Source organism: Drosophila novamexicana, unplaced genomic scaffold (assembly GCF_003285875.2).
Source record: "Drosophila novamexicana strain 15010-1031.04,08,12 unplaced genomic scaffold, DnovRS2.1 tig00001810-arrow-arrow-pilon, whole genome shotgun sequence".
Taxonomy (NCBI): Eukaryota; Metazoa; Arthropoda; class Insecta; order Diptera; family Drosophilidae; genus Drosophila; species Drosophila novamexicana.
The window spans coordinates 102,639-126,221 of NW_020824894.1; the positions used below are offsets into that span (position 1 = coordinate 102,639).

Genomic DNA, 23,583 nt, shown 5'->3' on the forward strand with positions numbered 1-23,583 from the left:
CTCTTTTATATGGTTAGCACCTGCTGATGCCGTTTATTATTTCAGTCCAAATACCTTAATGCTCGGTATCCATATACAATTTATCTCCATTATAATGCCATTTTGTATATATTCCATTTTGTGCATATTACGTCAATATACCATATCATTTTTTGTTTTTTTCTAATCAGCAACAAGATTTCAAAAACAATAACATTTTTCTATTTTTTTTTTTCTTCATTGAGCTAAGAATACTAAGCCCTGAACTATGTCAGCTGATAATAGTTTTTATTTTTTTTTAATTTTTATTGAAAAACTTTTTTCCATCTGAACTTAAGATCAGAGAATATATATTTCGACAGTGGAATCCACATTTAGTTTGTTTTTAATTCCTTAATAATAGTAAAAAAAAAAAATTCCATTTGAATGAATTTGGAAATTTAAACCTTTCCTTTTATTATTAAAAACAAGATTCTTTTCAGGATAATCCTCTCGACATTTTAATAGAAATCGTATTAGAAAAAAAACATACCATTTTTTCCTAGTATCTTTTCAGCGAATATTCTCCTGACTTTTATTTTTAGTCTATTAAATTAAATTTTTATTATTATTTCCGTTGATGAGTTTTAGGGAAGAAATATATTTCCTCTTCTACTATTCTCCAGTTTATTATTTATCCTCCAGTTAAATATGCAAGTCCCAGGAAAACTTGTTTTGAAGGTTTTAACTACTTATTTAGTTTAGGCTTTCGACTGATCTGTTATCGAATGCAAATTTTCAAGTCGGACTCGAACTGATCAGGAATATATATATACATATATATAGTTTATGGGAACGGAGAGGACTGTAATAATCTGTATAAGTAAATGCAGCACTCATTTGAAAAGAAGTTCTTTTTATAGACAAGCTTAGGTACTATATCTATATATATATATATATGCATAGCCCGTGTCCGGAAGATTTTGTCAACAGTTTGGGGGGAATCAAGCGCCGGAACAAATACGCGTGGGACAGCAATCCGGATACGGTTTTGTATAGTCGCTGGGCGTAAAATGACAGCCATCGGCCAGTTGCATGCGATCGCAGCTAGTGTTAGACATAACGTTAGTCAGCCATATCTATATCTATATATATATATAGAGGCAGTACTCACTGCTTGATCATGAGCACATAGTCCTCACGGCAATAGACCCGGGCACAGAAATCCAGCCGATCCACCGGAAAGACGGTGCCATTCCGTGGCACGGCCAGCTCCAGTTCCGCATAGTAGCAATGCTCCGCTCGGGCTGTGACATGATTTGGTTCTAGATTATCTATATATACATATGTGTGTGTGTGTGCTTACTGGGATGCTGCGTATTGCCGCGATACTGAGTGCTAAAGCCGTGCAATGGAGCTGCCAGCAGCAACAGTAGCAATCCGTTCAGAGACCAACAAATATCCAGCTTCCGTTTGTGCATCGCGAGCTTTCCGTTCTCCGTTCTCCGTTTGAGCTGCTCGAATGCTCGGAATTCGGCTTTATATGGCAACGGATGTGACACTGAGAACTAAGCTATCAGCTCTTCAAATTTCATTTGCCTCTTGTTCTCCGACTTTTTGTCTGTTCCGCATATATATATATATATAGAGTGAGAGAGAGAGAGAGAGAGAGAGTATACTCTCAGCGCGGCACGTTCGTTAGCTTCTTTTGGTATATATAATATTACTTTCCGCTTGCCTATCAAAATTCAAGACTTGTAATTCTCACATCTTCAAGCTGGAGCTGTAGTTCCAAGCTTTGAACTGAATCTAGTTCCGAACCGAACCATATTCATGTTGCCAGTTCATAAATTAACATTTACACTGGTTCCAGCCGTGAACCGAACCAGTTTTCATGAGCCATTATAGCCAATAATGGGCATTTACCTGATATAAATATATATATATATATATTTTATAATAATTAAAATATTTATACTTAATTTTATTAACTTTATTCGAACAATATTATTTGATTACATTTGATATAACTATCTATTCGATATGTAGAGCATAGAACTTTCGCTCAGTTCGGGTTTGGTTCAATCATTTTTGTTAATAACTTTAACAAATAAATATTACGTACATACTCACACTGTCGTACTATATATAATATATTGGATTTTGTATACTGTTCAGGTGATAAGTAGTGCTTAATCATACAATACTTATAAGCACCTTTTTTTTGTTGTTTATCTCACGACCTGTTATTACGAGCTGCTTGCCCATTGTTTTTGTATTTCTTTCGATTTCAATTATTTACCCAAAGGCTAAGCAAATTCTTGCCTAATATATCTATATATACTTACCCTATAACCACGATAAGAGAGAGCAAGAGACAGAGAGAGAGAGAGAGAGAGAGAGAGAGAGAGAGAGAGAGAGAGAGAGAGAGAGAGAGCGAGAGAGAGAGAGAAAGAAAAAACATTTGATTGACTGACCGACCCACTGATTGACTGAATGACTGACTGATTGACTGACTGAATGACTGACTGAGTTACTGACTGATTGACTGACTGAATGACTGGCTGATTGACTGGCTGATTGACTGACTAAATGACTGATTGGCTGACTGAATGACTTACTGATTTACTGGCTGACTGACTGAATGACTGACTGATCGACTCACTGATTGACTGTATGACTGACTGAGTTACTGAATGAATTGACTGAATGAGTTACTGACTGATTGACCGACTGAGTGACTGACTGATTGAATGACTGACTGATTGGCTGACTGACTCACTTATTGACTGAATGACCGACGGAATGACTGACTGATTGACCGACGGAATGACTGATTGACTGACTAACTGATTGATACGTCGATATCTAACATTTGAAGCACAAAACTTGCCACGGACAAGGCCGGGTAACCGCAGCTTGTTGAACTATAATTATTTTTGATTTTAGATTAATTCTTAAGCTGTAGCAAAATCTCTTAAATACATTCGAAACTCTATTCACGCGAGCGTATTATTCAAGCATTTCCTCATAAATTCATGCCAAGTTTATGATGCGAACTCAAGCAACAAGGCTAAATGCACAAATAATGCAAATGCAGTCGAGATCGTAATGCGCATTTGCGCCCTAAATCCCGATCAAATTGACTTGCCCGAAAACTGAATAAATGTATTAAATATACTTATCAAAAAAATATATATGTACAAAAAGCTGATAAGATTTTGCGACCTTGCCAGAGTTATGTGAACTGGGTCAGCGACAGTGTTGCCACTTTAGCTTTTTTAAAGCCAAACTAGCCTTTTACGCTATTGTACTTTCGCGTGACAAATGCCATTTGGCCATTTCTAGCCTATTCATTATGCGGTTTAGCTTTAAAAGCAGAGTTTTTTTTATAGCTAGAGCAACATTTTAGCTTTTTTTAGGTATTTTATTTGTATAGACTTGAATGGATATAGATTTTGGTGGGCTGTGGGCGTGGCACACGAGAGTTGCAGCATCATAAATTTAGCTTGAATTGGAAACTAGCTTGAAAATCGTCTCAAGAAATCAATCGAAACGCCTGGCAGACGCCACAAACAGGGTATCTGCTAGTCGATCTTGACCATAAAGTGCATCAAGTTGTATAGACTTGAATGGATACAGATTTTGGTGGGCTGTGGGCGTGGCACACGACAGTTGCAGCATCATAAATTTAGCTTGAATTGGAAACTAGCTTGAAATCAATCGTAACGCCTGACAGACGCCGCAAACAGGGTAGCTGCTAGTCGAGCGCCAGGCATAACGTAAATCTCTAGCATCTGTGATGACTTTAGCGTTGTTTTTGCGCCGACGCCCCCGCGCAAATGGACTCTCGCTTTCAGGGCTGGCAGCTTGTCGGGCTTAATTAATGCAAACTAGAACTGAAAAGCTGAAACTGTGGCGAGCTTTATTATTAATTTGATATAAAGGCAACAACAATTAATTGTAATTGACTCAGTCGCACGTTCGGCGCCCGTGTAAACGCAAAACTTTATATTCCCCCGTCGCATTTCAGCCTTTTTCTTTTCTTTGCCTTTGTTGACAATGGACAACCGCATGGGAGTCGGAGTCGGAGTCTCTGTCATGCTGCTGCTGCTGCTGGCGCTGCTCTGCGCCGGCGCCGCCGCCGACCTGGGCTATCGTGCCAATGCCGTGCATCCAGGTGAGAGTGCGACCAGCTCGTGCAGGGCGTTCTAATATACTCAACTGTTTGCGTCCAGACTATCCGGGCCAGTGCTACCTTGAGGAACTGAAGCAGCCGATACCCAAGTATCAGTCGTACAAGCCCATCAATAGCGCGGGCCACTGCAACTCCTTCTACTGCCGGCCGGACTTTGTTCTCGAGATTGGCTAGTAAGTCAGCGATTGCCTTCCATTTAAATAGCTCGCCTCAGAAAACAGATAATCCTTCACGCTACGCTCTAGATTCATATGCATAACATACTATATATATCATATACATCATATCCGATCAAGGTTTGAGCCAAGAAAAAGCCCGCATGGCTAAGCCTTCTGAGCGTCTGACCAACAAAAGAGAAGTCGCTGGCTCAAATGCAACTACAATTTGTAATACTATTATATACGTATGTATATATTTATGCCCTGAAGATGGTTTCAAAACAAATGCGTGACGGGAATCTCCGACTCCGGATGAATATATATATATATATATATACATATATATATATATGTATTCTTGATCAGCATCAATCGCCGAGTCGAACCGTTCGAGCTAAACTAATTTTGAACGCAGCTCCTTCTTGTGCCCGCACAGCGCGAGTTTTTCAATCGATAATCGATAATCGATAACTTGCCTCGATTCCAAGCAATCGTTCAAAATCGATATCGAAATCATGTTTATCAAGGAAAAAGTCTAGAGTAAAGTCTAGAAAAGTCTAGTCTTCAATGAGCTCCATTTGTCTATGCTATATATACATATATTATATGTGATATATATCATAGGATTTCCAACCAATTATCGTATATATAGGCACATTCTTATATATATATATATAATCTGTTCATTATTTGTTCGCAGCTGCGGTCGACACAATCTGATGCCCACGAAGAACTGTAAAATTGGCTCCGATATGCGTCTGATTTTTCCACAATGTTGTCCCAAGCTGATCTGTCAAGAGCCGGAGTCCAATGATATTTAGTTCTATATTGTACATATATCTATCATATCAATATTATATTATTATTTCTATACAAAATATTTTGAATAAACCTTACACTGCTTTGAGCTGAGTTTCTGAATGTTTCGAAAACAGCTGTCGCTTTTTATTGTACCTGAAGATATAAAAAGCAACTGCCAGACAATAGCTAGTATTTTCCCAGACAATGGATATACCTGTGCCCATATCGGCATATATATGAATTTCTTTAAAATTCAACTGAAAAGCTGCTATTTTCAAAGAACCTCAAAATATTATTTCATACATTATTTATATCTGAATTCCTGATATGTCGCATATATACCGAAAAGTTGAGACTGGTATTTTTTAGTATTTTCTTTGACGATTCGAATTTGAAAAGCTAACCTCAAAATATAATTCCATACATTATTTATGCTCTTAAAGAAGCTTTTGATCGGGATCTTGCAGATCTTTCATGCAAAAGCGAAATATACTATATCTATTCTAAACAGATATAATACATAATATGGTTAAATTGAATTCCTGATATGTCGCATATATACCGAAAAGTGAAGACTAGTATTTTTTAGTATTTTCTTTTAGGATTATTCAAGAACTCTAAGGAATTTGGAAGGAAAGAAGGAAAGCTTTAGAACAATATCCGATATCTGCCACAGTTTTACAGCTTAAGTGTTGAACAACGGAAAAAAAGACAACTCCCATCGAGCGGGTGATACATATATTGGGTAAAAATAGAAATATCCTTAAATATGATCAAAATTTGCAGCACTTTCTGCTTCCAGCTGATATTCATATGCATATATATGTATATATATCAGACTGAAGCGATTTCTCTCGAATTTCGAATACCTACCCAGCACTACGGATTTACCTTTAGTCATAGATCTAACTATCTGTAACTCATCTGTGAGAACAGCGATATCTATCAAATTTTGCAAGTTTACTCAAAAAATCAATTGGTTCTTATAAACAACAACAAACGTTTGTTTGTTTTTTTTTTTTTTAAAGAAAAAACTCTCGATGCAATTAACTCAATCAGAGCCTGTTGGCGACAGGGGGTGAGGCCGGAGAGGGGAGGAGGGGGGGGGGGGGGGGGGGGGCTGCTGCTAAATAGTGAACAATTAAACAATTCAAATGCGACTTGTGTTGGAATTTCAAAATGAAAAATCGGCAACTAACGAATACGCTACGTTGCATGGACATCAAGCAAATGCGAACCGGTTCGTGTTCCAGTTCCAAAAATTATTTCCTAACATGAACTGAACCTGGGTTCGGGTCTTAAAGAAACTGAATTGGTTTCATTGGAAGTTCGAATATATGTATATATATATATATATATATATATGGGATATTCGGGAATAGATGAATCGATCTCAGGATCGAAAAACTATTCAGGCATATCGAAGATATAAGGGATATTCGGGAATAGATGAACCGATCCATTGCTGGAAAAAATTGTTATACTCTTAGAGGGGGTGGTATATTATATATACTATATCATATATATCATAGATCTATAAAATAAAGGTGGAATTTCGAAATGCCCTTGGCAATTACGAGCTCCAAAAGGTAAGCCATATTTCATGTTTAATCTTAAAAAAAAAAAAACCTATCAGCTCGCGTAGCGCACATCTGAAAGTCGAGCTAAACAGTCTGAAATAAACAAATTAGTTTTTGTTGTTGTTTTGCAAATTAGAATTGTAAATTCGCGTAACTGTAGTAGGTAGACATAGTTGGGGGTATAAATAGCTAACTGGTTGAGCCAAAGGGGCTTCAGTCGATCCAAACAATTCCACAATGATGCGCAACAACAACTCAACCTGGCTGGGCGCAACAATTGGGCTGCTGCTGCTGATGATGATGCTGGGCAGCTGCGAGGCAGGTGAGTTGCTGGCGTTGTTAGTTCCAAGGAAGCTGCAGCTAGTTAGTTAGTTGGCTCATTTAAACAGTGAGCGAGCCCGTGTGCACGTACCGCAATGCCGAGGACGAGACCGTGTTTCTCAAGTATTTGCCGCTGTTGAAGAAGGGTCAGGATTATGTGGACTTTGGCAAGGAGGGCAAATGCCTGAAGCGTGCCATTTGCACGGACACGTTCAAGACCATTGTCGAGGAGTGAGTATGAGCCGCATCTATCTATTTCTGTCTATCTCTGACGTCAACGATCAATTCAAAACAGATGCGCCGACCAAAAGGTCACCTGTCTCAACAAGCAGCGCTACACGGGCGTCTTTCCCGCCTGCTGTGTCAAATGCCCCTAGATGAGGATGAGGATGCGCCTCCCCCTCCCCCTCAGTCTCTCTCTCCCACTCTGGCTGGGACACGAGCCATATACAATAATAACAATCTAAATATATACATGTGTATGTTGAGTTTAAACAGAATATGATTAATAATAATGACAACATTTCTTGGTATACCGTTTTAGTTCTTTCTGGTTTCGTTTTTATTTGTCTTAGCTATTTATTTATCCATTTAATCGCAATAATTGTTTGTTTTTTATGTGTTGTTGTTGCTGCTGCTGTTGCTGTTGTTGTTGTGATTTCAATGTAGCCTTACGAGTTGAGTTTCTCAATATTTCACAATTACTCTAAGCCAGATCTGTTCAGCAGTTGTGTGTCTTGGGCTGCCGTTGACCAACGCTTCTTAAATCTCTCTTAATTAATGCTGCATGTTAGAGTTATATAGTTTCTTCTTCAAATTTTTCCCATTTTTTTCCTTCGTTTATGTTATATAAGCTTTTGTTTTTCTTTTAAATTTCTGTTAAAACATAATTCTGCTGCGTGCCACCAAAATTTTGTCATGCCACCAGACAGCAGAGTTGAAAAACAAAAAAAAAAAAAAAAAAAAAAAAAAAAAATTAAACGAAAAATCGTAATTACACAATATGATAATAATAATTTGGGGCCAGAGTTATGCTCTCTCGCTCTCTTGCTCTGTCTCTCTGTGTGTGAGTGTATGTGTGTAGGGGGGAGGGCTTGTGACTGTGTGAGTGTGTGTGTGGTGCTGCTTATGGTTATCCCGGCGCTGCAGTTCTGGATGTTGTTTTATCGCTTAGCTTGCTGATGTTGCTGTTGCTGTTGCTATTGTAAACCCTGTTGATCTGCTGTTTTGTTTGCTTTTCTTCATTCATTTATTGTTTATATTCAGTATAGAGCTATAGCTTATAGATCCTCATCCTCGTCGGGCAAGGCGGTCGCCTGCGCCTCCTGCAAGTCGCGCTCAATTTGCAGCTGCCAGTCTTTATCCATTTTGACCTCCGGTGGCAGCAGTGCCGGCATTGCCACGAACTCCAGATTTGGATCGCCGACCAGTTTGCGGGCCAGCCAAAGGAATGGTTTCTCAAAGTTGTAATTCGATTTTGCCGAGATGTCGTAGTACTGCATAAACAAACAAGAAATTGATCGAGATTAGCAAAAATTGTACAAGGTTACGGTACGTTTCTATTCAAAACCAACTGCTCCTCTTCGTGTTCTCTCGTGCAAAGCATCAACAATCGATAACTTTTAATTGCGTCTTTTTATCGATACTCCACAGAAATTTGAAAATAAACAAAGCACAATTCCTATTATTTTTGTCTGTCGTAGCTAGGAAACTACAAGTCTTTCGTTTTATTTACTTGTTAAACGAGATGATAAACTGTTTGAAAACAATTTACCAGCAATATCCCAACTGTAAATCAAATCATTCGAGTATAATTTCATTCATTTACTCCAAGTGGATAAAACGAGAGAGAGAGTGAGAGAGAGAGAGAAAATACTAGAAACTGTATATTTTGTATGTGACCCACTGTCGATGAACAGTTTTTTGTTTTGAGCTATCGCTGTCTCGCTCACTTCTGCCATCCATCTCTGTTATATTCGTTTTGTGACATGTCTGTGCATGTTGTTGATGCTTGTGCATTTTATGGGAAACGCTTTCTAAACTTTAAGCACTCACCTGCAAGTTTTTCTTTCGGTGAAACACAATGCTTTTGGCCTTGACCTTGCGATCCTTGATATCAACTTTATTGCCACAAAGGACAATCGGTATATTCTCGCAGACGCGCACCAGATCCCTATGCCAGTTGGGCACATTCTTGTAGGTGACACGCGATGTTACATCAAACATAATGACGGCACATTGTCCCTGTATATAATAGCCATCGCGCAAACCGCCAAATTTCTCCTGTCCGGCCGTGTCCCACACATTGAAACGGATGGCGCCTCGATTGGTGTGAAAGATCAATGGATGCACCTCAACGCCCAGTGTGGCAACATATTTCTTTTCAAATTCGCCGGTCATGTGACGTTTGACGAAAGTTGTTTTGCCGGTGCCACCGTCGCCGACCAGCACGCACTTGAATGTGGGCATATCCTGTACTTCCTGAGCCATGTTGCCTGCCTGCTGTTGTTGTTGTTCTTGTTGTGCTTCCTTCAATTTATGTGCTCTACAACACTATACAAAATTTCAATTCGCACACGGTCCCTCTGGAGTTGCTGCTGCTGCTGGTTTCTGTTGAAGATGCGTTTAAATTAATATCGTTGCAGAATTTGTGTTGTTCGATTTTTAGGGCACGAGGTTTGATGTTAGGCGTGCGGCGAGCGCAATGCGAATGCGGCCAACGCAAGCAGCGCACCAGAAACGAAAGGTAGAGGTCAAAGCAGAACGGCTAATGCCAAAGGCCGCACTAAAGCGCGCCAAAGGACAACAACAGCTGTTCTCAGTTGCGGGGTCTCTTTTAACAGCGAACAGAGAGCGAGACAGAAGCAAATGCAAGAGAGCAAGCCACAGGGCAATAAAACTGCAGCTGCCGTCGCTGTGTATGTGTGTGTGAGCGCGCGTGTGTGTGTGTGTGAGTACAGGCAGGTAGCATGCGACCATGCCGTGAGAGAAGGCTGACATACAATTGTTGTTCTTGTCGGCTTTATGTAAGCGCAATAGTGGAATGATACTCTCAGTTTTTGTTTTTGTCACAATTGCAACCCTAAAATTGCAGTACTGCAAAATGCCTTAAAATGTTTTATTTAAATATGTAAATACGGCCAAAAATGTACAACACTTTGATCAAGCCACAAATAGAAGACATAAACAATATGTGTAAACATCAAGATTTCTATATTGCACAAATACATATTTTTGTATATAACAACATTTTTACTTGGGCTAAACTAAAATATATAAGTGAATTGTGTGTCACTCCAGTATTAATTGCAGATATTGTTGAAATGCGTTGCTTAGCTGACGCACACACACACACACGCACACAAGCACACGGTGGAGGCAAGAGCCCTGCAAGTGCGAGCGAGCAAGCGAAATGTATAGCGAGTGGCTGCTACTGTAGCAGACGCAACTAAAGCGCGCCAAAAAATGTAAACCAAGCAAACAAAGAGCATGCCAACTGCAATGCAATGTTAATTCACATGAATAAACGCAATGCAAATCCAATTCGCATTTGTCTTATTAATAAACACAATCAACTAACAAGTGCTAACGTATATTCTCGCACACCAATGCACACAAGCATGGGCTATTGCCGACTTATACACACGCACACGCACACACACACACAGACACATGCCTAAACGCCAATACACGCGCCAGTCTGAAACATGACGCAAATTTTTTTTCCTACTTATTCAGGTTTAACCTCACAAATTTGTGCGAATGGCCGTCGTTTGTGTGCAGTTCTTTTTTGGCATTTCCAAAAGGCAAATTATACGAAATGTTGATTTTAAGTTTAAATTTAATACATGCGCACAATTCTGCAAATATTTACGCTGGCATATCCCTCACAATTCTGAATCCATGCCAACACACGCGGCGGCGGCGGCGGCAGCAGCAGTACCACGTCGTGCGACGCCGGCCTAAAGTGGCCTTCTAGCAGAGGCTGGAGGAACAACAATAGCTTTGGCTATGTAGTTAGCAACAGATTGGGGAAAAGGGCAAGCACATTCGCAACATATATACATATATATGCATATGCGTATATATTAAATTGAATTGAATTGTGCACACTTAAACATCGTCAGCAGACAGACCCTAGACCACCCACCGATAACGTATTGCGACGCCGTCATCATCGCATTTGAGACGTTCGCAAATTTAACATCTATTCGCAGGCAAGCTAACAGCGTGTGTAGTGTGTATTTTGGCTTTACTTACATGCTGGCTTTCTTTTTGTTTCAACAATTAGCAAGAGCACACAGACTAAATGTTTCTTTCAACAGCACGGACACAGAAATGACAAAGGTATTGCTTCTCTTATCGAGTATTACTTCGCATCAACCTTACTTTTTTCTCGTGATCCTGTTTGCAACTAACAAATATATCGATATAGCTTTTGTGACGATAACTTCAAGTTGATGTATCAAGGCGACAGTGTAACCAACGGTTACTATTCAGTTTGGATAAATGGGCTGTGTGTATAATTAGTATTTATTAAATACTGAAAACCGGAGAGACATTGATATCGATATATCAAGTGCAATACGCTCGATTTGTAATCGACAGATAGTAATCGATAAGTCGTTGTTTTGCTTTTTATTTGTTAACATCACTAAATTGTACTTTTCAACAAAAATAATCAATACGATTATTATCAATTAAAATCAATTTTAAATTGTATATTTTTCTTGTTGTCCACACACAACATATACAAGGATGTCGACACGTCGCCAGGCAATTACATTGTATCGGAATTTGTTGCGTGAATCCGAGAAGCTGCCCTCTTACAACTTTAGGTGTGTGGGTATTGTGAAATAGCTTAACATAACATTTTTTTTTATTTTTATTTTTTTTTGTGGACAGAATGTATGCGCTACGCAAGATACGCGACACATTTCGGGCCAATAGGATGGTAAATGATTTTAAGGAAATCGATCGGCAGATGGCAAATGCCAAGCAAAGTTTGGAATTGATTCGTCGACAGGTGAGCTTGTGCCGGGTCATAAAATTGGGAAAACAGCTGTACATGTGCGCACATGCACACAAACATACACGCACACCAATCTACATGGCTAACTGTCTAATTGTTATCGCACTGCAGCACGTCACTTTTGACGTCAGCGTTGCTAACGATAACAAAACGATATCAGCAGTGTATTCAACACCCTCTCCCCATCACTTTTAGGTAATTATCGGTCATCTTTACACAACGGATAAGCTGGTTATCGAGCAAACAAAGACGCTGCGGCCATCCGACGATTAAAATGTTGCATCACTGTCATCCACTCGAAACACACACACACACATACACACACACACACAAAGGCAAATGGCACCTGGACAATAGCCGGCGCGGGCGGCCTAAAACTCGAAAGACTCGTTAAATTTGAATGTTGCTTTTTGCTGTATTTGTTATGTTCACGTTAGTTGCCGCCAAAAAACCAAATCAAATCAATCGCTGGAGATTGTAGAAGAAAAAAAAAACACCAGTTTAATAATATATTAATTACAATGAAGTAATATACGTGTACATATACTTTAATTACATATTGTATAATTAAGTACCGTCCTAAAGTACTTAAAACAAAAACAAAAAAGAAGCAATTGAAAAATGAAAATAGCATAGAAATACACTAAGAGGCGAGCCTATTGATATAAGAGCATACAAATTGTAAATATGGAATGTATATGGCGTCTATGCCTGATAGGTGCTGGCCGAAACATTGCCGCCAGTGCCCGTCCAGTTGGTATGGTGGAATTGGCCCTCCTTGCCGAGCAGCTCGTATGTATGGGCGCCAAAATAGTCACGCTGTGCCTGCAACAGATTCGCCGGCAATTTGGCCGTGCGATATCCATCATAGAAACTGAGCGCCGTCGATAGCGCCGGCACGGGTATGCCCCAGATGAAGGCATTGGCCACCACCTGACGCCATGCGTCCTGCCCGTTCTCGATGGCGCACTTGAAGAAGTCGTCGAGCAGCAGATTGGGCAGTTTTGGCTGGCGTGTATACGCATCCTTGATGTTGCCGAGGAATACGCTGCGTATGATGCAGCCGCCGCGCCACATTAACGCAATGCCGCCATAATTTAAGCTCCAGTTATTCTCGGTGGCCGCCTCCCGCATCAGCATAAAGCCCTGGGCATAGCTGACAATCTTGGCACAGTATAGCGCATATTTGAGGCTATTGAGGAACGTTTTCATATCCGGCATGGACGGCTTGCAGCCGGGTCCCTTCAGCAGGCTGCTGGCGCGCACTCGCTCATCCTTGAGCGCGGAAAGGCAGCGCGAGAAGACCGCCTCGCCGATGAGCGTGACGGGCACACCGTATTGCAGGGCCGCAATTGCTGTCCATTTGCCGGTGCCCTTTTGACCGGCGGTGTCACGTATGCGCTCCAGCAGATAGCCCTCGCCGTCGTTGTACTGCAAAATGTCCCGTGTTATTTCAATGAGAAACGACTCCAGCTCGGCGCCATTCCATTGGCCAAACGCCTCGGACATTTGCGGCGCCGTTAGTCCCAGACTCTTCATAATGTGATATGCCTCACAGATCAGCTGCATGTCCCCATACTCGATGCCATTGTGCACCATTTTGACGAAATGCCCGGCGCCGGCATCGCCCACCCATTCGCAGCACGGCTCGCCGTCGGCCTTTGCGCAAATGGCCTGAAAAATGGGTTTGATCAGTGGCCATGCGGCCGCATGACCGCCCGGCATCAGCGACGGTCCATGCCGGGCGCCCTCCTCACCGCCGCTAACACCGGAGCCCACATAGAGCAGGCCCAGCTTCTGCAGCTCATCGCAGCGGCGCGTTGTGTCCTGATACTCAGAGTTGCCGCCATCGATGATGACATCGCCCGGCGACAGCAGCGGCACCAGTTGCGCTATAAAATCGTCCACAGCACTGCCAGCTGCCAGCGAGAAAAAAAAGAAAGGAACGCAGTGTGATTAGACAAGGTCAAGTGTTTGTTGCTTGTTTCGAAAGTCAATGCCAGAGATGGGCGTGTGCTCAAAGGCATGCTGCCAAATACTATCGCCTAAATACTAAGGCCAAATCTAGTGTTGGGCTGTGGCTCAATTAGTGCTGCGAACCGCGATTAGAATTTGTGTAGGTTACTCTTTTTTTCTCTCTCTCAATATCGCAATCTAATTGATATTTTAAAGCGCTTTTTTGAAAGTGTTGTTTTTTTCGAGAACAAGAATTGCGAGTCGAAGCTTTGCTTTGTTTTTTTTTTTTTTTTTTTTTTTTTTTTTTGTTGTTTTTTCTAGTGCCAAAGTGTTAAAGTCGACCTTGACTTAAGGTCAGCCCAAAGTCGCTAGTTTCTGCGCTTTAATAAGATAATGACAACAAGTTTTGATAGCATTTGATAGCCCGACGGCAAAACCTTATCGCGGGCATTGATCTTGACCCAAGTGCTAAGCACCTGTTGAGTCGTGTTCTTTTTTTTTTCATTCTATATGACCTACATATACTGAAAGTCGAATGTTCGAGTGAGTTTGTGTGCGTGTGTGTGTGTGTGTAAGGGAATGGTCAACCGGCGTGAAGGAACTAAACAGGCACAGTATGCTGCTTCAGTTACCATGCAAAATGTAAATTCTCGGCCGCTTCTATTGAACTAGCTTGGCAGCATTAAGCTGCGTATTGAGCTTAAGCGATAACTAACCGAAGAAGCACTATTAATCGATAGCGTGTATATCGTTATAGGTAAACAAAAACAAATAGTAAATTATATTTGCACTCTCTCTCTCGCTCTCTCACGCACACACGCGCAGCCAAATGCTCTCCCGCTGTTTTTTTTTTTTGACAGGCCGCAACAAAACGAAAAGCTATGCAATTTTTGTGTGCATGACTTTGCTTTGACTTCCACACACACACACACACACACACACACACACACAGACAGACAAATGGCGCGATCAGTGCACGCCACTCACTCCACAATATTACAGCAACACTCACACACACACACTTAACTTACCCTTGACAAGCAGCATGACTTTGCGTGGCCTTTTCAGTTTTTCGACCATGTCCTTCAATGACTCGGCGCCAATCACTTTGGTGCCTTTGGCCTCGTTGTTTAGAAAGTCTTGCACCTTGGAGACGGTGCGATTATACGCGCATACCACGAAGCCCTTCTCGTCCATGTTCAGTATGAGATTCTGGCCCATTACGGCCAGGCCAATGAGTGCAATATCAGCTTTGCTGCATTCACAAATATTAAAAAAAGAAAAACAAAAACAAAATTGACACGTTGCACACAAATCGGCAATAACATTTGCTTACCCGCTCATATTTGTGTTTCTTGTTTTTTGTTTTTTGTATTACTAAATGATTTATGAAAAAAAAAAAATTGTTATTAGTTGTAAATTTGACGCGAAAAACTCGTTTCTATTTTCGCCTATGTCAATTTCGCAGCGCTGCCGACTTCTGGCCGTTTGCGTTAGCCAAGTGAAACTGACGCACGAAGCGCAAAGCAGAACCGATAAATGCCAAAAAGCCGTAAAGCTTTGCGCTAGAGCTGAGCGCGTCTCGTGTCACGCAGACGCAGGGCTGCAGGCACGAATATGCGAGCGTTTTGTTTGAAGCCAAAGAGACTTCAATTCAATATGGCTGCACTTTACAAAGTAAATTCATTTGATGTTTCCACAAAACTTTTTGTTAAGTTTTATGTGATGTTGTGTGAATATTTATTGTTCAATTTCAATTGGTTTAAAACGCAAAAATAAAAAAAAGGAATAAGGTTCATTGTCGTGCGTGGCAAAAGTTTGCGCTGCGCTCATCTCTAACGGCTCAAAGCTTGACACCACCTTGAGCCGCCCTCTAGTCCAGCTCCAGCTCTAGCTCCAGCCGATAGCTGCAGCGATCGATAGGCGTTAGCTGCAGCAATCGATAGGCGATAAATGCGCTTGAATTGAATAGACAAACAAGTAAATGCACATTTATTATCAGAAGCTTTACACTTTATATTTGTAACAATATGATTATAAGAGACACAAAAAAAAAAAAAAAAATTAAGAATATATAGTATGAGGCGGTGCTGGATTTAATTAAGCATCTTATAGGGATTGAGTATGCCATTGGGATCAAACATTTTCTTCATGTCACGCATCCAGTCAATGGCCACCGGATTCTTGGAATAATGCAGATAATCCTTTTTGAGAAAACCGATGCCATGCTCGGCACTGATGCTGCCCTTCAATTTGGACGTGTACTCGTAGACAAATGGCTCGACACGCTTGTAGATGTCCTCGTTGAACTGCTCACAGGACACGTTCAGATGCAGGTTGGAGTCGCCCAAATGGCCATAGCCGCACACAACTGTGGCCAGTGGACCGCATCTCTCCCGCATGACATCCACAATGCCATAGAAATCGCGCAGCGGCAGCGATATGTCATACTTGAAGCAGAAGCTCTTCTCGATGAGGCCCAGCGGCACCATTTCGCGAATTTTCCAAATCTCCTGCACCTTGCCGGGCTCCCCGGTAACAGTGCCATCCAATATTTCGCCACGTTCCATGCCCTCGCTAATGAACTGATTGATCTTCTCCTCGTCATGTGCGCCATTGCTGCCGGAGGTCTCGATGAGCATGTAGAAGGGATAGCCAGAGATGGGCGAGCTAAGGGTTGAATGTTGACATCATTAAATCTTAACTAAACTGTGCGAACAAGAAGGGGGACGTTTTCTGACTCGAGCTGCAGTCACCAAATTCTCGATTACCACACAAATTATCGATAACTTTTGCCGTTAGCCCAACAGCGTTATCGAATCAACAGACTAGCCCCTAGTTTTTCAAGCGTATCTCGAGAACTTTATGGATTAGAGACAGCAAATGGGAACTGTAGCTTCTTGTGGAATAAAACACGGCATAGATATTTCATTTTCTGGATACCTTAGTGAAAAATCGGCCCAACATGGAAGAATTGAAGAAACTAGTGTCAAACTGATTATCCTCTCTAAGCGCCAAAAATTGCAATGCGATCGGACAATATAGGCCGAACTAATTAAAGCATGTCTCTTGGCGTGAATAGATGATTGGGCAGCCAGGGTCTGGGCACAGGGCAACTGGTCGAGCACATTTACTTACTTAAGAAACTTGAACTGGGTTAGCGCCGTGTTGAGGGCCAGCTCATCGATGAGCTCACAGGAGCTAAGTATTTCGCCCAGATTGCGTTTGGCGCTGACAAATGTCTTGAGCACATCCTCAAAGGAATTGAGGCCAATGAAGGCGACATTAACGGCCTTGGAGACATGCGGACAGAGCATGGACAGCTTGGTAACAACGCCCAGCGTGCCCTCGGAGCCAATGAACAGATGCTTCATATGATAGCCGGTGTTGTCCTTCTTGAAATTGGACATCAGATCGAGCACCTGACCGTTGGCCAGCACAGCCTCGATGCCCAGGACAGAGCCATGCAGATTGCCATAGCGCACAACACGAACGCCGCCGGCATTGGTGGACACATTGCCGCCAATGTGGCAACTGGCCTTGGCGCCCAAATCCAGCGGCACGGTGAGACCCACATCCCGGGCACGCTGATCAAAGTTCTCCAGAATGCAGCCGGCCTCGACAATGGCAATGCCGGTCACCTCGTCCACGGAGAGCACCTTGTTCAGGCGCTGCAGCGACAGCACTATCTCATCGCATATGGGCACCGAACCGCCCACCAAGCCAGTGTTGCCACCCTGCGGCACCACGGCCAGCCGACGCTCGTTGCAGTAGCGCAATACGGCGGACACCTCCGCCGTGCTGCCCGGCTTGAGGACCAGCTTGCTGTTGCCTGCCAGTCGTAGGGCGACACAAATGAGTGGTACGTTCGGTGTTAGACTCTGGAGACAAGGCACACTCACCGCGTATGCGCTTCAGGAAGCATATGTTGTAGCCCTCCAGATCCTCGGTGAGCACATGATTCTTGCCCAGCAGCTGCTCAAAGTGCGACACATCCTTGTCGTTCAGCTCTGCGTAATTGCCGCGCTGCACATGGTCCGAGATCTGCGGCGGCAAAATGGCAAAACTTCTTAAGAATCGTAGCATCGCATTGAACTGCATTTAAGTCTAATCTGAGTCCCAAGGGATGCCAGCTCTAGAGGGTTCGAACTCTGTATCAAAACTGAGCTCAAAACCCATTTGATGCTGAATTTATGAAAATCGCCACTAAAGCAACAACTTTTTCTCAATTTCCTGGCAACTATTTTTTTTTTTTTTTGTTTAACTAAATTTAGATTTTTGGGCAATATTTTCAAGTTTTTTTTTTTAGAAAATATTTTCTAACTTCTAGGATTTTGTTTTTATTTTTTTTTTTTAGCAAATATATTTTTGATATTTTTAAATGAATTTTTTATTTTTGTCGAAAAAAGTTTGAAAATATTGTAATCTTTAGAAAGTTTTTTCTATAATTTGGTAAATTTATTTTTTTACTTTTTTATTATTTTTTTTATTTTTATTTTTAATTTTTTTTTATTTATTATTTTTTTTATTATTATTAAAAATTAAATTAAAAATTTTTATAGACTGAAATTATTATTGGGATAGAGTTTCTAGACTTCAGAAATGTGGCTTTTGGTTTTCTAGTTAGAGTTTAGATATTTTAAATATTCTTTAAAATATAACAAAATATGCTCTATTTGCATGGGCGATTACCCCAATTTGATGTTCAATTCGATTAAACTTTCCATAGTCTTTTATTATTATTATACAATTATTTAGGATTCATAGCAAGAAATAAAACTTCATATTATTTATTAGCTTTATCTGATATTCAAGTATTTAGTGTCAGGTATTTAAGCAAAACCCTATCGATAGGGATTACGATCACATTTGGCGAACATAGAACCAAACGTTCTACAATGGGAAAGTGTACGAATATATTGTTGAAAAACTATTTTCAAGTCGTGTATTTGAATCCTTTGCTCTACTAATTCGTTACAGATTGATAAGCTTTCGTTGTTTATTTGTCAGAAATTAGGGGAATTTGCCATTCACCGCAATGTGCGCAACTGTACAACTGTACAACTGTACATAGCGGTTAATTTTGCAACCACCATTTGCAAAGCGGCGATTGGGCCATGCTGGCCGCAAAGTCAACTCACCACAGAGCCAAGACTCACACTCTCGCTGCCTCCCTCCCGCCCTCTCTCTCTCTCTGTCACTCTCTCGCGCGCGCGCTCTCTCTCTCTCTCTCTGTCTGTTTCTCTTACCTGTGTCAGTTCCGGCAGCGGCGATGCGCTGCTCGCCAGCGTGCGCAGCGTTGTGTGCGTGCGTGTGTGTGCGCGCGCGTATGTGTGTGCGATTTGCCTGAGGGTGGCGGCTGTCGCATATCTGCGCATTTGCATGAGGCCCTGGAAGCGCATGGTGGCTGCCGCAGGATAACAGGATAACGGGGCGGCAAAGTTTAAGAAATTCCTCGGCTCAGCTCAACTCAGAAGGTCCTCCTCTATAAAGATACAATCAGGCATGGCGAAGATTTCAAATAATGTGGCGAAATCTAGTTTTAACCCAAACAGACTATTTGTAGACCGCAATTTGACAGCTTTTCTTCTCTTGCTTTGTGTTCTTGCTTCGTAAACGTTTCAACATTTGTAAGCCGCAATATGACATATCTGCTCCCGCTCTCTACTGAAATAAATTCATCTTTTGATTGCCTTTTAAGTTCTCCCTTCGTAATCGTTTTACTTTGACAGCTTTTCTTCTCTTGCTTTGTGTTCTTGCTTCGAAAACGTTTCACTATCTGTAAACAAATATTTGCCCATTTTCATCTCTTTCGCGCAATCCCTTAATATTTTAATTGCCTTTTAAGTTCTCCCTTCGTAAACTATTTACTGATTGTAACCCACAATTTGACGACTCTCCTCCCTCTCTCTACCTAAATAATTAAATATTTTGATTGCCTTTTAAGTTCTCCCTTCGTAAACGTTTCACTTTGACAATTTTCTTCTCTTGTTTTGTGTTCTTGCTTCGTAAACGTTTCACTATCTGTAAACCAATATTTGCCCATTTTCATCTCTCTCGCGCAATCCCTTAATATATTGATTGCCTTTTGTGTTCTTACTTCGTAAACGTTTCACTGCCTGTTCCCCCATGGTTAGCAAAGAGCTTTACTGCATCATAATGTCACTAAGCCCGACATCTTCGAGCCCATAATAAGCGCTTCATTAGTATCAAGAGTCGAGTCTGATAACCAGTCTCTTTGTTTTAGGAATATCTTGATGAAACTCTGCATAGGTACGACTTTCTGTTGCCGGAATCGGCTGAATCGCAGCACTATATAATTTATAGTTTACATAGAATCGATCTTCAGAGGAGAACTCTATCCGATGAAATCATACGGATATATCATTTTCTTTTATGAACATCTTTTTACTTTTAAGATATCTCAAGCCAATTTATGAGATTCATTATGATTTACAAATTTTTGCAAATGAAGTTTTGGGAAATTACGGATCTCAGAACGGAATAAAATATTCAAATGTTGTATATAGACCTTCGGTTCAAGTCTGACTGAACGTTCGAAAGTCTCCCAAAGATCTAAGCTCTCAAATGGATGCATGAAAGCGCATTTAAATGTCGCGTTACAGTAGCCACTCGTAAAAAAGAACTGCTTGAAATAACAATTGAATTTTTCTTCAAATCAGATGCCTGAATCTATAAACAGGGAGCTCCCGACTAGGAGATACCCTGAACCCTCTTCTTCCAACCTCAAATGCATATATATATTCTATTCTAGAAGCTATATATCAAGTTTGTTGACTCTAGTTCTTATTATTTACCAAAATTGCCCAAAAAACCGGATATCGATAGCGATTTTTATCGATTGCTTGGAAACGGAGTAAATGATCGATTATCATGTCTCTAGCCCTTATAGGTTCTGAGATCCTTGCGTTCATACATACGGACGGACAGACAGACAGACGGACATGGCTAGATCGACTCGGCTATTGATGCTGATCAAGAATATATATACTCTATGGGGTCGGAGATGCTTCCTTCTTCCTTCTGCCTCACATTTGGATTTTGTACAAATACAATATACCCTTATAAAGTTGTTGCCTGACTAAACCTTGCGGCAGCTTTGCGTAAGACCGATTTTACCTGATTTTATCTGATATTTTCAGGTACTTTATCAGCTGCTGTACGTCAATTGCGGCGTTCGCACTTTTGATTGATAGCGTCCAGATATATATATTTGCGTCCACAATCGTGCCTCGCTGGATGCGAATGTGTTTTAGCTATAGCGTTACGAATGTGTGAGCTTTTTATTGAATAAGAAGAAGAAGCAGAAGAATTAGCATAGTCGGTATTTGGTTGGGAACGTGTGGACAAACGGTAAACAATGAGAGCAGCTCGTCCCACGATCTCGAATGTGAAACGGATCCGGGCCGAAAAGCAGAGTGTGCTGTTAAAGTCAATATCTTTATGACCGCGACCGGGTTTACTTTGTCAATATGCATAAGCGTATGTATGTGTGTGTGTGTGTGTGTGTGTGTCCGAAATTTCCAGGTATAAAGGTAAAACTGCATAATCATAAACTCATTTACGATCCATCGAGTTTTACCTGCCTCTGCAATTGTTCTGGTCTGAATTGAGCGGAAGGTTAACAAAAACTTCAGTCATGGGCATATTACCGGATCAACCAGATCTTCCAGATCTGGCAGGCCAAGTAAATCCATTAAGTTGCTTTCCCACACTTGTTTCTAAGTCAAATTTAAAAATATGAGTTCGATTCGGTGTTTTTAATGCCCTGGAATCTAGAGTTCTAATAAATGAAAACCTTTTTCCTTTTTGTTTTACGTTTTGCAACACTTTTAATCACAGAATTTACATGAATTGGCTTTTGTTGTGCAACACTTTTTTGTTGAAATCCCATCAATCCAACAAATTGATAGTATTCAAAAATTTGAATTAAACTTGGCATCGGACCCTTTGAATTTATGTACACCCAACGTAGTATCTATGATAACGGTCATAGAGAGGGCGGTCACACTGGAGCGGACCGTCACGTATGACAAAGGGCGTGCGGCAACTAGAGTGTATGACACACATGCATGACATGCATGTACGAAAACGAACTAGCAAAGTTACGTCTATGTCGATCGCAGATGTGTGTCATACATGCATGAAGTTAACAGCGCCGCGTAAAAGCTTCATGCAGCAAGCTTTTGGCATTTAAGTGTTTGCATAGTTCGGTCACACAGATTATTGACAAGCTATCAGCACACGTTTGTTTTTGTTTACATTTGTCGTCTTTCATATGCCCTGTCCCTCTCTGTGTGTGTGTGTGTGTGTGTGTTTTCGTGCTTTGATTACGTCAAAAGCTTGCGTGTGGCATTGAGTGTATATGGCAGCTATTGATAAGCGTCATTTTCGGACTTTCGTGTTATCTCAATACGTTTATTTAATCAATATTTTATTATAAATACTTAAATTCGCTTTCCATACATATGCACACACACACACACATATATACATATGCACGCATGCTAGAGATGGCATTTATTGGCGTCATCTGTTGCACACGCGCCTTGCACGCACTCTAGGCACACACACAGATAAGCAAACGAGTGACTGCTCACACACACACACGTATACGTACACACACACACGCGCGCGCAGCCATCGCACGCGCCAACAATTTGCATTTGATATGAGCTTTCGTTCGTTCTGTTATGGAAAATAACCGCAAAGAAGCAGAGCAAAAAAAAACAACAACAACAAGCGCGCAGCTTTTAATGCTATAAAAGCAAACAATATGGCAGCAATCTACGCGCTTTCTCTGCATATATATACATATATATATATATGCATATATATGCATATATATGTATGTATGCAATGTATGTTTTTTGCAGTTATTTTCCATGCACATGTATATATGTATGTATGTATATGTATATGTAACTGCACCTGCACTAATATTCTGGCAGCGTCGAGCACTCGTCCAGTTTCGTCGAGTCGCGCAAATCGTAAACACAACCAAAACAAAACTAAAACTAAAACTAAAACGAGCGAAACGCTGAAACAAGAGCACGACGAAAAAGAGCGCAAAAGCTGGCTAGCGTCAGCTGAGCGTCGCAAAAACAAAAAAAAACAAAAAAGCTTTCTTCGCTCCGATCAGCTGTTGCTGAGCTTTGCGTCTCTTCTCGGCCAGCAACATGTGGCCGTACACTCGCCTACAACAACAACAACAAAAACAAAAGCTCAAGATCTGAAATTCAATGAATGAAATGATTAATATTTGATTAATATTATTAATAATAAATAATAATGGGCAAATGCATGCCCAATTATAACATTGCAATATAACTTTGCACTAAAGCTACCTTTTGTCATAATATCGATAATTATCGATATCTCAAAGAATATAAGACCTTAAGGACCCCAAAGATTCAGATAAAGCTATATATATATATATATAAAAACACAATTCCATCCAGATCTTTGATCCCAAGTGCTTAAGAAAAAAAGGAGGGAAAAAAAGAAAAACCCCATGGAGATATGGAATATAGCCCAATTCTTATTGAATCGAAATCC

The 23,583-nt window shown here is 40.9% G+C and overlaps 7 protein-coding genes across 8 annotated transcripts; 3 read left to right on the forward strand and 4 right to left on the reverse strand.

Annotated features, from left to right (window-relative positions):
* Positions 1-488: 488 nt before the first annotated feature.
* On the reverse strand, positions 489-1,555 carry LOC115768476 (venom peptide HsVx1). Its single transcript, XM_030713051.1, has 3 exons — positions 1,325-1,555; positions 1,133-1,265; positions 489-1,065 (listed from the first exon to the last, which is right to left on the reverse strand). The coding sequence occupies exons 1-3, from the start codon at positions 1,437-1,439 to the stop codon at positions 963-965; spliced, it is 351 nt and encodes a 116-aa protein (XP_030568911.1). The 5' UTR covers positions 1,440-1,555; the 3' UTR covers positions 489-962.
* A 512-nt stretch (positions 1,556-2,067) lies between these two features.
* Positions 2,068-5,192, forward strand: LOC115768475. The gene is made up of 4 exons (XM_030713050.1): positions 2,068-2,136; positions 3,992-4,138; positions 4,197-4,329; positions 5,015-5,192. Exons 2-4 carry the CDS (start codon positions 4,021-4,023, stop codon positions 5,133-5,135), a joined length of 372 nt encoding a protein of 123 aa, XP_030568910.1. The 5' UTR covers positions 2,068-2,136; positions 3,992-4,020; the 3' UTR covers positions 5,136-5,192.
* A 1,701-nt stretch (positions 5,193-6,893) lies between these two features.
* LOC115768481 lies at positions 6,894-7,477 on the forward strand. Its single transcript, XM_030713060.1, has 3 exons — positions 6,894-7,017; positions 7,085-7,247; positions 7,312-7,477. The coding sequence occupies exons 1-3, from the start codon at positions 6,933-6,935 to the stop codon at positions 7,391-7,393; spliced, it is 330 nt and encodes a 109-aa protein (XP_030568920.1). The 5' UTR covers positions 6,894-6,932; the 3' UTR covers positions 7,394-7,477.
* Positions 7,478-8,236: 759 nt separating this feature from the next.
* LOC115768488 (GTP-binding nuclear protein Ran) lies at positions 8,237-11,427 on the reverse strand. The gene is made up of 3 exons (XM_030713070.1): positions 11,277-11,427; positions 9,072-9,626; positions 8,237-8,512 (listed from the first exon to the last, which is right to left on the reverse strand). The coding sequence occupies exons 2-3, from the start codon at positions 9,504-9,506 to the stop codon at positions 8,297-8,299; spliced, it is 651 nt and encodes a 216-aa protein (XP_030568930.1). The 5' UTR covers positions 9,507-9,626; positions 11,277-11,427; the 3' UTR covers positions 8,237-8,296.
* A 258-nt stretch (positions 11,428-11,685) lies between these two features.
* LOC115768489 (protein bcn92) lies at positions 11,686-12,687 on the forward strand. Its single transcript, XM_030713071.1, has 3 exons — positions 11,686-11,854; positions 11,922-12,042; positions 12,244-12,687. The coding sequence occupies exons 1-3, from the start codon at positions 11,775-11,777 to the stop codon at positions 12,319-12,321; spliced, it is 279 nt and encodes a 92-aa protein (XP_030568931.1). The 5' UTR covers positions 11,686-11,774; the 3' UTR covers positions 12,322-12,687.
* On the reverse strand, positions 12,569-15,502 carry LOC115768486 (6-phosphogluconate dehydrogenase, decarboxylating). Its single transcript, XM_030713069.1, has 3 exons — positions 15,341-15,502; positions 15,036-15,259; positions 12,569-13,967 (listed from the first exon to the last, which is right to left on the reverse strand). Exons 1-3 carry the CDS (start codon positions 15,346-15,348, stop codon positions 12,754-12,756), a joined length of 1,446 nt encoding a protein of 481 aa, XP_030568929.1. The 5' UTR covers positions 15,349-15,502; the 3' UTR covers positions 12,569-12,753.
* A 475-nt stretch (positions 15,503-15,977) lies between these two features.
* LOC115768483 (D-2-hydroxyglutarate dehydrogenase, mitochondrial) lies at positions 15,978-23,034 on the reverse strand. Of its 2 annotated transcripts, XM_030713063.1 has the most exons (6): positions 22,957-23,034; positions 21,145-21,304; positions 19,254-19,489; positions 17,907-18,048; positions 17,143-17,836; positions 15,978-16,674 (listed from the first exon to the last, which is right to left on the reverse strand). In XM_030713063.1, the coding sequence occupies exons 3-6, from the start codon at positions 19,404-19,406 to the stop codon at positions 16,101-16,103; spliced, it is 1,563 nt and encodes a 520-aa protein (XP_030568923.1). In that variant the 5' UTR covers positions 19,407-19,489; positions 21,145-21,304; positions 22,957-23,034; the 3' UTR covers positions 15,978-16,100. The 2 variants fall into 2 exon arrangements, with proteins under 2 accessions (XP_030568923.1, XP_030568924.1); XM_030713064.1 differs by lacking the exon at positions 21,145-21,304 and having other exon boundaries at positions 22,957-23,028.
* Positions 23,035-23,583: the final 549 nt, after the last annotated feature.

Bases quoted from the DNA above. Each gene is read 5' to 3' on its own strand.
- LOC115768481 (XM_030713060.1), top strand. From the start codon at position 6,933: ATGATGCGCAACAACAACTCAACCTGGCTGGGCGCAACAATTGGGCTG. The intron at 7,018-7,084 runs GTGAGTTGCTGG...TCATTTAAACAG, and splicing joins GCTGGGCAGCTGCGAGGCAG to TGAGCGAGCCCGTGTGCACG. The intron at 7,248-7,311 runs GTGAGTATGAGC...AATTCAAAACAG, and splicing joins TTCAAGACCATTGTCGAGGA to ATGCGCCGACCAAAAGGTCA.
- LOC115768489 (XM_030713071.1), top strand. From the start codon at position 11,775: ATGTCGACACGTCGCCAGGCAATTACATTGTATCGGAATTTGTTGCGT. The intron at 11,855-11,921 runs GTGTGTGGGTAT...TTTTGTGGACAG, and splicing joins CTGCCCTCTTACAACTTTAG to AATGTATGCGCTACGCAAGA. The intron at 12,043-12,243 runs GTGAGCTTGTGC...CATCACTTTTAG, and splicing joins TGGAATTGATTCGTCGACAG to GTAATTATCGGTCATCTTTA.
- LOC115768483 (XM_030713063.1), bottom strand. From the start codon at position 19,406: ATGCGCTTCCAGGGCCTCATGCAAATGCGCAGATATGCGACAGCCGCC. The intron at 17,837-17,906 runs GTGAGTGTGCCT...TACGACTGGCAG, and splicing joins CTTCCTGAAGCGCATACGCG to GCAACAGCAAGCTGGTCCTC. The intron at 16,675-17,142 runs GTAAGTAAATGT...TTCAACCCTTAG, and splicing joins ACCCAGTTCAAGTTTCTTAA to CTCGCCCATCTCTGGCTATC.
- LOC115768476 (XM_030713051.1), bottom strand. From the start codon at position 1,439: ATGCACAAACGGAAGCTGGATATTTGTTGGTCTCTGAACGGATTGCTA. The intron at 1,266-1,324 runs GTAAGCACACAC...ATCATGTCACAG, and splicing joins CGGCAATACGCAGCATCCCA to CCCGAGCGGAGCATTGCTAC. The intron at 1,066-1,132 runs GTGAGTACTGCC...GTCTAACACTAG, and splicing joins TATGTGCTCATGATCAAGCA to CTGCGATCGCATGCAACTGG.
- LOC115768475 (XM_030713050.1), top strand. From the start codon at position 4,021: ATGGACAACCGCATGGGAGTCGGAGTCGGAGTCTCTGTCATGCTGCTG. The intron at 4,139-4,196 runs GTGAGAGTGCGA...GTTTGCGTCCAG, and splicing joins TGCCAATGCCGTGCATCCAG to ACTATCCGGGCCAGTGCTAC. The intron at 4,330-5,014 runs GTAAGTCAGCGA...ATTTGTTCGCAG, and splicing joins TTTGTTCTCGAGATTGGCTA to CTGCGGTCGACACAATCTGA.
- LOC115768488 (XM_030713070.1), bottom strand. From the start codon at position 9,506: ATGGCTCAGGAAGTACAGGATATGCCCACATTCAAGTGCGTGCTGGTC. The intron at 8,513-9,071 runs GTGAGTGCTTAA...TTGTTTATGCAG, and splicing joins ACCGAAAGAAAAACTTGCAG to TACTACGACATCTCGGCAAA.
- LOC115768486 (XM_030713069.1), bottom strand. The intron at 13,968-15,035 runs GTAAGTTAAGTG...TCTCGCTGGCAG, and splicing joins AGTCATGCTGCTTGTCAAGG to CTGGCAGTGCTGTGGACGAT.